General features: G+C 43.7%; 1 protein-coding gene across 1 annotated transcript in view; it reads left to right on the forward strand.

The window, feature by feature from the left end:
* The window catches only part of OBSCN (obscurin, cytoskeletal calmodulin and titin-interacting RhoGEF), a 183,147-nt gene that overhangs the window by 53,414 nt on the left and 114,697 nt on the right, over positions 1-15,036 (forward strand). Inside the window, 12 exon segments of the mRNA XM_027695511.1 lie at positions 357-461; positions 1,137-1,403; positions 2,054-2,323; positions 3,106-3,372; positions 4,839-5,105; positions 6,181-6,447; positions 7,333-7,602; positions 8,270-8,536; positions 9,319-9,585; positions 11,642-11,914; positions 13,490-13,678; positions 13,681-13,749. Of these exon segments, the coding sequence (XP_027551312.1) occupies positions 357-461; positions 1,137-1,403; positions 2,054-2,323; positions 3,106-3,372; positions 4,839-5,105; positions 6,181-6,447; positions 7,333-7,602; positions 8,270-8,536; positions 9,319-9,585; positions 11,642-11,914; positions 13,490-13,678; positions 13,681-13,749 (2,778 nt within the window).

Below are 15,036 nucleotides of genomic sequence, written 5' to 3' on the forward strand. Positions count from 1 at the left end.
TTTTGGGGGCTGCAGCTGTGCTGGAATAGTGTTGTGGTTGGGAACTTAAACAAGGCAGATTTGGTGTCATCCCAAATGGCAGCAGTGGGTAGGAATTCGTATCATCAGGCAGTGGGTGGGATTCTTCTGTTTTCCCAATGGTGTGAGGGTGATGTTAAATCAGCCTTTGGAGGAGTTGAGCTTGGGTTATCCTCTGGTAGAGGGACACGGGGGAATGGTCAGCCCTGCAGCCGTGAGAGCGGGTGGTGCTGAGCTCAGACCAGTTGGGGGATGCTCAGCCTAGCAGAGCTCCTTGGAGGGTGAAGCCGTTTGCTCCGGGGAACCTGAGCAGTGTCTGGTTGTGTGTCTGTCCTCAGGGAAGACCTACTCTCTGACCTACGCCCGTGTCCACGTGGAGGATGCGGCAGAGATCAAATTTGTGGCAGAAAAGGCGGAATCTCGCGCTCAGCTGACCGTGAAAGGTAATCGCGATTTTCGTGCCAGCGCTGCTCGTGCTCTCTCACGTTACAAACCAACCAACCTCCCTGTGAAGAAAACTAAACAACACCTGCAGCTCCCAGGGAAAGAAAAACTCCTGTCTACCTTACTGCCCATCAGATATCAGCCTGGGAATTTACTCTGGCTAAATAACAGTTAATTTTTTCAGAAGGCCGGTTTTGTACCTTTAGAGACTAAAAGTTGTGCGAGAAATTTGAGGCACAAAAAGCTGTTGCTTTTCTCCTGCATTTTCACTTTCTCATGTATGTTATAGAAGAAAACAGTATTTTTTTTGTGTGTGTTTAACTAAAACAATGTGGTAGAGGGAGAGAGAAGGAAGATATTTGAATTAACCCACTGATCAGGAGCTCAGTAAATAGGAGATCAGTCCCCAGCTTTGCCACAGCACTGCTGTGTAGTGTTGAGGAAATTACCTTTATCTCTGCAGTTCAACCACTCAAGTGGTGAAATAGGGAGAAAAACTTCCCTTTAATCAGCTCTTTACTTGCTGTGTGTTAGTTGAGTGCTGAACATACCGGGGCTCCCTGTCAAATAACTACCCGCAAAAGAAATATCCCTAATGAGTTTTTAATCGGCGCCTGTCATGGAAAAACTGTGCTGATAACTCCATTTTTTTTTTTTTAACTTTTTTTTTTTAGAGCTGCCTGTAAAAATAGTGAAGCCTCTGAGAGACAAGATCGCTCTCGAGAAGCACCGGGGGTTCCTGGAGTGCCAAGTGTCTCGTGCCAACGCCAAGGTCCGGTGGTTCAAGAGGGACGTGGAAATTCGCCCCAGCGACAAATACGAGATCGTGAGCGAAGGCGTCTACAGGAAACTCATCATCAACGACGCCGACTACGAGGATGAGGACACCTACACCTGCGATGCCTTCGATGACAAAAGCAGTGCTAACTTCTTTGTTGAAGGTAGAGAACCTTCTCTTCGCCCTTGGAAAGGGGAATTGGCCGATTGCCTTTGCGTTCGGAAACACGATAACACGGAAAAAAAGTGTTTTAATTCAATATTGATTTATTATTCTGTTGGTATTGAACCCTTTTAGGATTATCAGCGCAGGAACATCCTGAAAAATTAATATATGGTATATTCTCCAAAGGAAAGTGATGAAATTCCTGTTCAAGAGAAGTTTGTCAAGTGTGTTGGAGGAAGTTGGTTTTTCAGAAAAACGATGCAGTTCCTTGTATCAACATCTGCATTTCAATGAACCTTTTTTTTTTTTTTGCATTTTGTTGTGCCACAAGTTCGATACCAGGATAGAAAGGTGGCTTTAGAAACAGGGCTGGGAATCAGGAGGTATGGATTCTTGAGGCAGTGGTTGCAGTCTCACTGTCTGGCCTGTGACCAGATAGATATAGTTGATATTATGTAAATATGTAGATATAGCTGTTTCTATGTAAATACATAGATATAGCTGGTTTTATATATATAAAAGGTTATTTTAAGGCCTTTTGAGATAACAAGTTCAGCATTGAAGAGGAGGAAAGATGGTGTCAGTGTTCAGGTTGATAATGGGAAAGTTTTCATGACTCCTAAATCCCTGCTCTCTCATTCCATGCAGAGCAAGCCATTAATATCGTGAAGGAGTTGTGTGATGAGGATGTGACTGAGCCTGAAGAAGCCAATTTTGAATGTGAGACATCCATTCCATCCGTGAAACCCGCCAAGTGGTTTCTACGTGGAGAAGCTTTACAGCCTGGCAGAAACTTCATCATGCAGCAGGAAGGCACCATCCACAGGCTGACAATAGTGAAAACAAGTGCTGATATGACAGGAACCATCCAGTTCTCCATTGGCAAATCAAAATCCACAGCGAACCTGCTTGTCAGAGGTATTGTGACATGTCCTGGCTTGAATTAGAGCAAAGATCTTCCCTCTCACAGCCCCTGGAAAGCAATTTGTTGTACACGTGCAGTGTACACTGGGTTCTTGGAAATGTGTGTGTACCTGGAAGATCTGCTTAGTTCCCAATTGCAATTCATTGGGAACAATGTAGGATGCCCTAAATGAGCCAGCAATGTCTTAGGAAGGGATCTGATTAAATGACTTTGGTGTCCTTGGTATTCAAATCTGATATTAAGATCTGTCACGCTAAAATTGGTTTGGGATTTATTTTTGTCCTCTTGACATTACCAAAGAGGACAAAACAGATGAAATTTGCCAGGAGAGTTTATTTTGTCCCATTTCTGAACTAGACAAGTTTGATAGCTCATTTACTTAATTCATGTTGTCGTTGACTTGATCCAGGACAAAGCTTCAAGGCTTTTTATCTTCTGCTGTCACCATGGCAAATATGTCCAATCACATCCTGAAGTCCTTGTTTTGTCTTTAATTTGCTCTTACTTGAATAAAAACTTCAATTAGAGAGCAATTCCGTGGGCACTGAACCAGAAGTGGACCATGAATTTGGTGGTTAATGTGTGATATTATAGAATGAAATTATCGTATAGATCATTGTGATGATGTAGCTTCAAAGCACATCAACTCTACGAGACACTTGAGCAGTTCGTAAAACACTTGTGAACATCATACATGAGATTAATCAGCACGAAATACAGATTAGAAACCTCCTTTTTCTCCAGACTGATCCTTTGTTCTTTCCCAACCCTGCAGATTACCACATACAGATCACCAGGAAGCTGGAGGACAAGACCGTCCTGGAGAAACACTCGGCCGTCCTGTCCTGTGACTTCAGGCCCTCTCCAAAGATTGTGAAGTGGTTCAAGGACCACGTGCTCATCGAGCCCTCTGAGAAGTACAAGATCAAGCGGGAGCAATACTCAGCAGAGCTCAAGATCTTGAAGGTGAAGCCTGAAGATGCCGGAATGTACAAGTGCCGGGCTGGGAACGCAGAGACCAGAGCCACGCTCACCGTCGAAGGTACGAGAGGTTTCCAGCAGCAGGGCTCGCCTGTTGCATGTCTTCAGGGCTCACTGTTTCACTCTGGGTTCCTCTTCTGGAGGAGAGGTGGATTCCCACATTTATCTTCCCATTTTATATAAATGCAATGTCTTCGGTGAACTGACATTCCATGATACTGAAATCCAACCCTTGCCATGAAGTAGGTGATGCACGTGGAAAAGCACCAGCTGGGTAAGGTAGAACTTAGTGTTTGTCAAGGCACATTATTTTCTATTTAATCAGAGGAATTAGACCTCTGGTGCCTCTAACAAAAAATGTTCTTTATGTTAAACTGCTACAGGCCGTTGATTCTGGTGGTCTTGGCTGTGGTTTTCATTTCCTGACCACTCTGTCAGCTGTTATATCTGCTATATGTTTTTATATCTGCTACAGATACATTTTATAGCTGCTAGTTTCTATCTGAATATATTTGTTATTCATAATGACATTCTCCCTCATCTGGGTGTGGAACTGTGTTTAGCCAGTTCTTCCCCTCTGGTGAAACTAAGAAAAGCTGTTCACTGCTTTCAGCAAGTCTTGGAGATGAGCCACAGAATCATTTCTAAAAGTCCAGGGAGCATCTCTTGGATATAGTTTGGCCTTGCAGAGGTTCTTCACTGACTGTGTTGTCAAACACTGAAATGGGCTTCCCAGGGCAGTGGTGGAGTCACTGTCCCTGGAGGCATTTAAAAGATGTGGCACTTGGGGACATGGTTTAGTGGTGGCCTTGGCAGTGCTGAATTAACAGTTGGACTCGATGATCTTACAGGTCTTTTCCAACTTTGATGATTTTACGGTTCTATTCTATCTGAACAACAGAATTATTTAATACTCCAAACCCCTTCTCTGAGTTGTCTAATCCTTGAGAAACAGCATTCCCTGAGCAGAGAAACTGCAAAGAGAAACCTCTGGCCAAGGACTGAGAAAGAAAATAATCAAAGTCATTGCTTCTTAAACCTGAGCAAGCTGCTTAATCTCTTTGTACTTTTCCTTTGTGGCCAAAATCATTGCCTTCATCTTGTCCTGTGCCACAGCTTCACTGGAAGAGAGTCAAGGACAATTTGATCACAAGGTGTTTGTGTGTGTGCAGTGACTAGAACTCAGGGGTTGGAGCTCTGTGGGATACTTAGACATCTCTGTAACATCATTTTAGAAAGAATGACTTATTTTTAAATTAAAAAGGGAAAGAAAAAAAAACCAAACCTGATTTATGTATAAAAAGAGAACTGAAGGTTCTAGACAATGTAGTCTTTTTAATGGATTTTTTTGTTGTTGTTGTTGGAGCAAATGCAGAACCAAGTAGATGAAATGAGGTGATCCACGGTGTGAAGGTGATGCCTCAGACCAGACTAAATCATCTGATAAACCCTAAATACTATGAAATTGTTAGTGGTAGCAGCTGATTCATGATAATGGTGCTGATGGTGTCCCTTGGTCTCCCACAGCCCGGAATGTGGAAGTCCTCAAACACCTGCAGGACGTGGAAATCGAGGAAGACAGCTCTGCCGTGTTCTCCTGCGAGCTGTCCCACGACGACGAGGACGTGGAGTGGTTCCTCAACGGCACCCTCCTCTACACCAACAACTTCAACGACATCAAGAGCGTTGGCAAGGTCTACACGCTGACCATGAAGCAGGTGAAGCCTGAGGACGCTGGCACGGTGACAATGAAGTCAGACAAGGTGTCGGAGAGTGTGAGGCTGAAGGTCATAGGTGGGTTGTGATCACACTCCTCCTGAATGCAAATAAGAGATGCCAATGAGATATTATTTACCATATCCATCCAGCAATCCTGCTTAAAAACTTCATCCCTCCAGGGCTGAGTGAAAGGCATGGAGGGGTTTTCTTCTGGTGTGAATTTCTCTTGTGGTTGGTGATTTTTCTAATTGTTTTGATGCCCTGCCAAAATTTTCCATAGATCTTTGTCGTCCTTTCACTTATCAGGACAGTTTCAAGAGCAATATTCTGTGCTTGTAGGTCTCTTCAATACTATGTAGTTGATCAATTGTTGTTTCCAAAGATTCATGGCTGAGGTTCGGTGTACCCCCAAGGGTAGGGCACATGGAGTTGGGGGAGGTTTAGGCTGGATATCCGGAGGAATTTTTTCACCCAGAGGGTGGCTGAGCACTGGAACAGGCTCCCCAGGGCAGTGGTCACAGCCCCAAGCCTGTCTGAGTTCAAGAAGCATTTGGACAACAGCCTCAGGCACATGGTGGGATTGTTGGAGCGTCCTGTGCAGGACCAGTAGTTGGACTCAATGATCCTTGTGGGTCCCTTCCAACTCAGGATATTCTCTTATTCTCTGACTTTTAACACATCATTTCTGGAGCTGAACTGAATCAGCAAAGAGAAGGCAGTTTGCTGCTGTCCTTCATATGTCTTAAAGTTCAGTCACACAGCTGAGTTTCTGTGGTTTAACATGTTCTTGTGCAGCCTCATCAAGTTTGACACCAAGATGAGTGGTGGGGTTGGGATACCATCCACAGGGACCTGGCCAAGCTCGAGAATGGGCCCATGTGAACCTCTGGAGGTTCAAAAAGGCCACGTGCAAAATGCTGCACCTGGGCCAGAGCAGCCTCTGTGTGACTCCAGGCTGTGGAATGAAGGGATTGAGAGCAGCCCTGCCCAGAAGGACTCGGGGGTGCTGGTGGATGACACTGGTTCAGGTCCTGCTTTGGTGTCAGCAGCATTGCCATTACTTAATCTGTCTTTCAATATTTGATGGCAACTGAAAGTGTTTCAGCTTAGATATCCTGGTTGTTCTCTGCTTTTCCTGTTTAACCTTCAGAGAAACCTGCTGTCTTCATGAAAGCCTTGGATGACGTTTTTGGTGAGGAGCGAGGTGTGATCAAACTGGAATGCGAAGTCTCCAAAGAGAAGGTCAAACCCATTTGGAAAAAGGATGGTGTGAAGATCCCTTCTAGTAAAAAGTACGAGGAGATACAGACTGGGAAGACCCTGTGCCTCCTTATCCATGACCTTGAAAAGACAGATGCAGGTTTATACACCTGTGACATTGGCACTGATGTTGCCAAGTCAAAGGTCAGCGTTCAGGGTAAGTGTTGTAGACAATGGTCAGTCAAGGGGTGCTGGAAATATGGGTGGGACTGGTAAATTGGTCTCACATCTTCTCCTGCCTAATCCTCACATAACATTGCAATGTTTGAACAATCTCTGTTACTCCTTGATTTAAGTATATCTGGTGTTTCGGTGAAAATCAAGTGTCAAGAATATAGTGACAATGTTTCCTTCCTGAACATCCATTAGGTGCAGAAATCTTCCCAGAAGAGGGAATAATTTCTCAGAAAAAAATCCCAACTAACAAGAAAAAAATCAGCAAAACCCCCTCCAAGCAGCCTGTGTTTCTTATTTTAATTCAAAGTCCATTGCAGGAACATAAAAGTGGGACAACATGGTCTATCAAAGAACCCAGCAGTTCATCCTGCCCTCTGATCCTTGTGTCTGCCTGAAGGAAAAAGAATTGTTCGTGGCCTCCAAACTCACGTTGATAATGAGAAAAATTTTGAGTTTGTCTGATTTGAACACGAGGAGTAACAAGTTAAAAAATCCAAATGTTTCACTTCTCATATGAGCACAGAGAAGAACCTCACACATCATCCCAGAGGCTTCTTTTCTGACATTTTTCTTTGTACCACATTGAACCTTGATTCTTCCCCATTGAATGAGCTGTTCTTCATTCAGTCCTTCCAGAGCAGAGCCACGAGATTCACATTTCCCTTTTTCTATAACTTTGTGCTGATTCTGGGTGGATAACACCCGAGAAATCCTTCTCACATCACAGACACATGTAAGGAATGCAGTGTTGTCCTACCAATAGAGCAGATAAACCACTCTTAATAAGAGTTAAAACCATCACTACTCAAAACTATCATAAACCCCTTTTTCCCTTAGTTGTGTTAACCTGCTTCTCGTCCTCCAGAGCTGAACATCGGCATCACCAAACGGCTGAAGAACACCGAGATCCAGCTGGGAGAGGACTGCACCTTCGAGTGCATTTTGTCCCACGAGAGCATCGATGACTTCAGCTGGACGCTGAACGGGAGGAAAGTGGAGAGTGGGGGGAGGTTTAAAGCCTCCAACGCGGGTCGGAAATACACCCTCAGCATCCAAAAGGTGACTCCCGACGATGCCGGGGAGGTCGTGTTCACTGCCCGAGGTCTGACCTCCAAGGCTTCTCTGGCTGTGAAAGGTAACGAGGTCAGAAGGGTACTGGGGGTTGATTTCCCGGGTGTATTTTCATAGGGTTTGTCAGCAAACACTCATTGTGATCCAAGTAAACAACAACCTTCCCCACGAGCCTTGAAGAAACGAGATTTTTCCTCAAAAACAAGAGGAAGGCTGAAACTTTTAATAGATGTTTGAGAACTGGCTACACTGGGTAGTGTGAGGTAATTACAAGCCAGACTGTCTTCCACAGAGATAATCACCCAAGGCTCCCTGGGTGGTCAATGAAGAGAAGAAATAGGTGGTTTTCAGACATAGTTCATAACCTGCAATTAGTCCTTTTTAATAGAATCAGAGAATCCCAGAATGGTTTGGGTTGGAAGGGACATTAAAGATCATCCAGTTCCAACCCCCTGCCATGGGCAAGGACACCTTCCACTAGCCCAGGTTGCTCCAAGCCCTGTCCAATCTGGCCTTGGACACTTTCAGGGATGGGGCAACCTGTGCCAGGGAGGGGCTTTGAGCAACCTGGTCTAGTGAAAGGTGTCCCTGCAGGGGCGGAGCAAGATGATCTTTAAGGTCCCTTCCAACCTAAACCATTCTGTGATTCCATAATTTGAATTGCAAAAACCTCAACCATTTAGTGATAATGATTTTCAGTCAAATGTCCTCTTTTAATTTTTCCTCTCCAGAGAAACCAACCGAGGTTACAAAACAGCTGGAGGATAAAACATCACAAGCAGGGCAGGACATCAACCTGAGCTGTGAACTGTCCAAACCTGATGTGAACATCAGGTGGTACAAGGACGGCAAAGCAATCCGGAAAAGCCAGAAATACGACTTGCAGCAAGAGGGAACACGGGCCATCCTGATCATCCACGACTCCACGGTCAAGGACAGTGGGGAATACACCTGTGAGACAGAGAGCTCCAAAACAACAGCCAAGATCACAGTGCAAGGTCAGTTGAAGAGTGAAGAGGGGCTGGCGGGGAGAGAGGTTGGGGTAAATATCTACAATCCCCTGGAGGTGTTCTTCTCTCCTGGCTCCCTAAACAGGAGCAATTTTTAGTTTTCAAAAAACACTATTGGTTAAAAGCTTAAAAAAAAAATTAGGTATGAAAAAAACACCTTTGTAGGTACTGAAGAATCTTGTGTGCTGCGTAATGACCCAAAGAGAAAAAGCAATTTTAATTAGTCTGTTTTGAACATGGGACATGAAAACTGTGCATGTTCTGTAACATGAGACCTCACTAGTGCCTGGACAATGGCATTAAGGTTTGCTGGAGATATTTTACCTGATCTGTCCTGTGACAGGATGTTGACCTGGTGATCTTCTTGGATCCATTCCATCTGATAGGACGAGAGGAAATGGCCTCAAGTTGCACCAGAGGAAGCTTAGATTGGATATTAGGAAAAATTTCTTCATGGAAAGGAGGGTATTAGCATTAAAACAGGAGAATTGTGGAGTCACAATCCCCGGAGGAATTTAAAAGACATGTAGATTTGGCACCTGGGGGCGTGGGTTAGTGGTGGACTTGGTAGAGTTAAGTTAATGGTCGGACTTGATGATCTTAAGGGTCTATTTCAAACTGAATGCTTCTGTGATTCTTTATTCTGTAATTCTCCAAACGGGGGCAGCTGGGAATCCAAGGCCACTCTGCGTGCTCAGGACTAGTTTGGGTAACAAATCTGTCTCTGTCTCTCTCATTTTTTTTTTTATTAATTTGTTTTTTCCTTCCAGAAAAACCTAATTATTTTGTCAAGGAGCTTTCAGACCTGAAAGTGGACGAGAATGGGACTGCAGTTTTCACGTGCCAGAGCGAGAGAGCTGCATCCTCTGTGGTCTGGAGGAAAGGCATCGCCGAGCTCAGGGCCGGCAGGAAATACGAGGTCACGCAGCAGGGACAAGTCCTCCAGCTGACCATAAAGAACCTGGAGAAAAGCGACAGTGACACTTACAGCTGTGACATTGGTGATGCCCAGTCCAGAGCCAAGCTGGTCGTGCAAGGTATGGATGGGAGGAATGTGACTGTACATCCCATTTCTCCGTGGGAAATGTTATATACACAGGCACACCTGTTTCTCTGCATGTGGGTGGCAGATCCATGGATTTCTGGCTCTGGCTCGCTCATGATATAAGGGATATGTAGGCAAAAATATAGATGTGGAGCTGGACGTGCCAAGCAACTTGAAGCAATTACACCTGGAGTGTTTTGGGTGTGATTTAACTCCAAAATGCTGGTGTGAGGAGGGGCTGGTGTTCCTCTGTGAACATACAACGGGCAGGGTTCAGAGAGCCTGCTGTTAGATGGGGGAAAAAATCATCCTGCATCCAGGCTTTTCTTTGTATCCCTTGATGCCTCTTCCCAGTAGTGGTTTCTAAGAGGTGATGGGTAAATAGTGATCCATAGAATCACAGAATGGTTTGGGTTGGAAGGGACTTTAAAGCTCATCTCATTCCAATCCCCCTGCCGTGGGCAGGGACACCTTCCACTATTCCATGTTGCTCCAGGCCCATCCACCCTTGCCTTGGACACTTCCAGAGATGGGGCAGCCACAGCTTCTCTGGGCATCCTGTGCCAGGGCCTCCCCACCCTCACAGCCAGGAATTCCTTCCCAATATCCCACCTAACCCTGTCCTCTGGCAGTGGAAAGCCATTCCCTGTGTCCTGTCCCTCCATCCCTTGTCCCCAGTCCCTCTCCAGCTCTCCTGGAGCCCCTTTAGGCCCTGCAAGGGGCTCTCAGCTCTCCCTGGAGCCTTCTCTTCTCCAAGTGAACCCCCCCAGCTCTCCCAGCCTGGCTCCAGAGCAGAGGGACTCCAGCCCTTGGAGCATCTCCATGGCCAGAATCTTTAAGTGCTTCATATCCCTCTGCACCTTAGAGATGAAGGGAACAACCCAACCTGCCCCTGAAGAGCACAACCAGTACAGCAGGTTTTATTTGGCTCTCTGGGCAGTGAATGAGCTGTGGTGGGCAGTGCTGGTGGCAGGGCAGTGTTTGAGGGGAGGGAGGGAGGTCTGGTTGTTACTGTTCCTCACAGGTCTCCAAATGGGAGAAACCCCTGAGAAGAAATTGGTAAAACAGCAAAGAGAACGGGAGGAATGACTCCAGAACAGTCAGAGGGAGATGCAGTGGCAGTGTCCACTTGCTAATTGTTATGTTTTTTAAAGACAAGGGGGTGAAGTCAGACTCCTCCACCTCTGATCATTTGCTAGAGAAGATGTTGAGAAGCAAAGAAATGTGTTTAGTCCCCCTCATAATGCCAGGCTCTGAGCTACCTGAATTCACTGTGAGCTTTTTAACAGCAGCTTTTCTGAGTGGAGAAAATGCTTCACTGTCAAGAAGATAAAAGTAAAAAATCCCTTTACTAGTTTTGTAAGTAGTAGGAACATCAGAGGTGTTTTTGTATACAGCAGTAACCTTATTTTATGTATATTTATAGTTAGGTTTATCTTTATATATATATATATATTTATATATTTATTTCTAGTTAGTTGTATATCTATTTATACAGGCAGGTTTTTGGGGCAGATGTTTTGTTTCTTTTTACCAAAGCTGCAGTCAGACACTCTCTCCCCTTCCCACTGTGTTTATGGTTGGACTGAGCTCAAAGAAGGTGGAGGCTCTGTGGTCCCATCCCACAGAAATCAAGTTATATTTGCTCTAGAAAAAAACAGAAGTTGTCATGGGAGGGATTATCTGCTCAATGATGTCTAGAGCCCAATAATGCTGTCAGAGACCCATCCTTTCAAACTTTCCAGGTAGTTTAATTAGGAGAAGGTTTATAACACTGGATCTGCATTCTACTTGTTCTGCTTTATGTTTTCTGGTGCTTTAAAGTTGTCTTCATCCTATTTTGGTCTGTGTGTCCTGCATATATTCTCTTCCTGTTGAGTGGGTTTTGTGTTCAGTATCAGGGGAATTATGTTTCAGCCTTCTGTATCATGAACATATTTCTCTCTTGAAAAAAAAAACTCACATGGGAAATCCTGGGAGTTTTCCATATGGCTTTTCGTGCTAGAAGTGGAAGATTCCAGTAATTGATGTATCTATGTTCCTTTCAGGCCAGAAAGTGCTAATAACAGAAGACCTGGAAGATGTCACTGTGTTAGAAGGAGAATCTGCCACGTTCAAGTGCAGAATCTCTCCCGTAGACTGTAGCAAAGTGCAGTGGTTTTTGGATAAGACCCCACTCCATACCAATGAACTTAATGAGATCCAGTCCCAGCCTGGGGGATATCACCTGCTAACGCTGAGAAAGCTCTCACTGAAGGACTCGGGGGTCATTACATTTGAAGCTGGTGATAAGAAAACATCTGCCAGTTTGGTTGTGAAAGGTAAATCCGTCATAAAAAACCGTAGGAGAGGAAATAATGACTGGAAATAAGCGGGGTTAACGTGGGTAGGTGAAAAAAAAAAAGAAAAAAGAAAGGATAAAAATACTACAAATTTAGCCCCATCATATGTATATCTGTCTATGTTCAAGAACAGAATTACTTATATAATGAAATTACAGCTGGAGAATGAACACTTTGTAATCCTGGACAACCTTGGGAGTGTTTATTGGATCTTAGGTGGGAATGTTACACTGCAGTGATGGTACATTGGAGGCCTTGTTCAGTTTTCCTCCAGTGGGCTGATAAGGTGCTGATTAACGAGGAGGAATCAATTAATTAGATGAAAATAATCGAGTGCAAGCAATAAGTTTTAAATTTAGTTTTTCACTGTTTGAAAGGCCACATTGCATGTTGTTCTCTGCTGTGCATTGTTGACAATGGGTTGTTTTCTCTGGAAAAGTTGAAGTGAGTTAAAACTGCAGTGTTAGTGTAATTTTATGGCAAGGAAATGAAATGAATGCCAAACAGCCCAAGAATGTGGGATTAGAGACAAGTTTTCTTCCTGGAAATGTAAATATTTCTGTTGCCCAGAGATAAAAACCACACTGTCTCCCCCGTGTCAGATCACAGTCTCATTTTTCAAAAACACCTCATTTATTTCAAAGAATGTTGTTTTTTTCAGAGTTTGAAAAGGTAGCCAAATTTTTCCAAACTACAGAAATGAAAATAAATTATTATGTTTGTGGTTGGTGGGGGGGCTTATTTTTAGTTGTTTGGTTTGGTTTGGGTTGGTTTTTTTGTTTTTTATTTTTTTAATTTGTTTTCTGAAGGAAAATCAAAGGTTTTATTTGCAAAAGATTAATATGTAATGTTGTAGTACCATAACCAGGTTTTGGTCTCCTAATTGATTGGATTTTTAGGAATTAAAAAGCATTAAGCTGGGAGGGATGAGATTTACATTGGCCAATTTAGCTACTGGTATCTAGCTTAGGTTACTTCTATAAGCTGAGTAGAAAGATAAGCACTTCCAGGGTGTTTCTCTGTCCCAGGGGCCTATTTTGGAATTAAATATTTGGTTTCTGGAGGTGTCTGTCACCTTCCAGAGGCTACAGAAACACCCTAAATGACCTATCTGAGCTGTTTGATTTTTAGAGGACTTGTTCTATTGAGACCTGCTCTAGATGAGAGAAACCTGCATTGCACCTCAATTCAGAATTAACTTTTCCACATTCATGTAAAAGGTTCAAACTAATCAGTTCCCATGGGAAAAGGCTTAGAAAAATTGTACTTCAGTCTTATTGCTATTTACTGGGAAGTGAGATTTTATTTATATTCCTCAACAGGAATATTGTCTTCTCAGTTTCTCCCAGATGTCAATGGGTATTTAAACAACACTTTGTGGCATCACTGGTGCTTCCCAAGGACTTTATAGTCACAAACACCAAATTATTTGTCAATAACCTTGACCTGCAGCTTTGATACAAGTAATCCTGGATGCAAATCTCGTGGATTACTTGTGATCTGAGAATCCACACCTCTTCTGAAACATCTCAGATGGGTTTTATGTGATTCTAGAGGAGCCCTGAGGCTTCACAAAGGAGCTGATTGATACTGGAGAGTGTAAGGGAGAGGATGTGATCCTTCACTGTGAAACCTCCAAATCAGACAGGCCTGTAAAGTGGTGCAAAGGTGGGAAGAGCCTCAGGAATTCTTCCAAGTACAACATCTGGTTGGGATCTGAAGCCAAGCTTGTTGTTCACAGGGCAGAAGAGACAGTGGCAGATGTGAGTGTGAGGCTGGAGCAGCTAAAAGCAGTGCAGTTATTACTGTCAAGGGTAATAACTTGGAGTTATTAATTAATATTATAATTTTGGAGTGATGGTTTGGATCCTAAATCATCATCTAACATCTAGGTCAGAGTAATTAATGGAAATGAAGAAAACATGAAACTCTACTGAAAAATAACTTGGTGTTTTTGCACTGAGATATTTTCATCAAGTTGCCCAGAACAGCACCCAGAGAGGTGAAAGAATTGAAACAGGAAAATCCTTCTTCTCACCTGGTTTTAGCTCTGTGCAGGTTAAATGTCTAAGCTCTCTGAGAATCATGTGATCCTGGGATGGTTTGGGTTGGAAGGGACCTTTAAGATGATCTCGTTCCAACCCCCAAGGAGAAAGCAGTGGGTCAGTAGAGGACAGGTACCTCTGTAGGAGATCCACCCAGCCAAAGAGGTAATCCAGAGAAAGGATGAATCACCTCCTGAATCTGTCTCCTGAAAGTGAACAGAGCCAAGGAATGAGAGGAAGAAACCTTGTGTTCTCCCCTGTGGCAAAGGAGAACAGCAAAGTGCAGCTTCTCCTGGGGAAGGGACTTGAATAAAATAAGATTGAGCTGAACCACTGTAGTGACAACCACCACCCCAAAAGAGGGAGTCTATGAAAACTAAGGACCTTGATCTTCTGCAGTAATCTTCCAAAAATCATAGAAACTTGGTACAAAAGTGCCATTAGAACATCTTCAAATGTGTATTTTGAACTAAAAAAAAAAATCCAAATAATCTTTAATCCATCTACCTGAATCCCAGAATATAAAATGGAAAGTATGTTGATCCTGCCCTTGTTAACAAGCTCTTAGAGGAAAATGGCTGTTTGAATCCTTTGTTTCCAGTGCAAGTGGATTCAAATGTATAAATTCATCAAATTTCTGATGGCTCTCTCTAAGGAGGGAGGTCGCACCCCTGCATTTGTCTGGGTAATTACTTTTGGCAGCCAAATTTAACAGAGCAATGCACCCAAAGAGTGTGATCAGGCAGGAGGTGCCATCCTGTTTGATAAGACAAGGGGTGATGGTTTTAAACTAAAAACTGTTTAGATTAAAACCACTTTAGATTATGTGTAAGGGAGAGGTTTTTTACAATGAAAGTGATTTAAAACACTATAAGAGGTTGCCCAGAGAGGTGGTGGATGCTCCATCTCTGGAAACATTCAAGGCCAGGATGGATGGGGCTTGGAGCAACCTGATCTGGATGAAGATGTCTCTGCTCATTGCAGGGGCTTGGGTTAGATGACCTTTAAAGGTCCTTTCCAACCCAAACTCTTCTATGATTCCATGATCTAAAGGGT

Source organism: Neopelma chrysocephalum, unplaced genomic scaffold (genome assembly GCF_003984885.1).
Source record: "Neopelma chrysocephalum unplaced genomic scaffold, ASM398488v2 Primary Assembly neopelma1_101, whole genome shotgun sequence".
Taxonomy (NCBI): domain Eukaryota; kingdom Metazoa; phylum Chordata; class Aves; order Passeriformes; family Pipridae; genus Neopelma; species Neopelma chrysocephalum.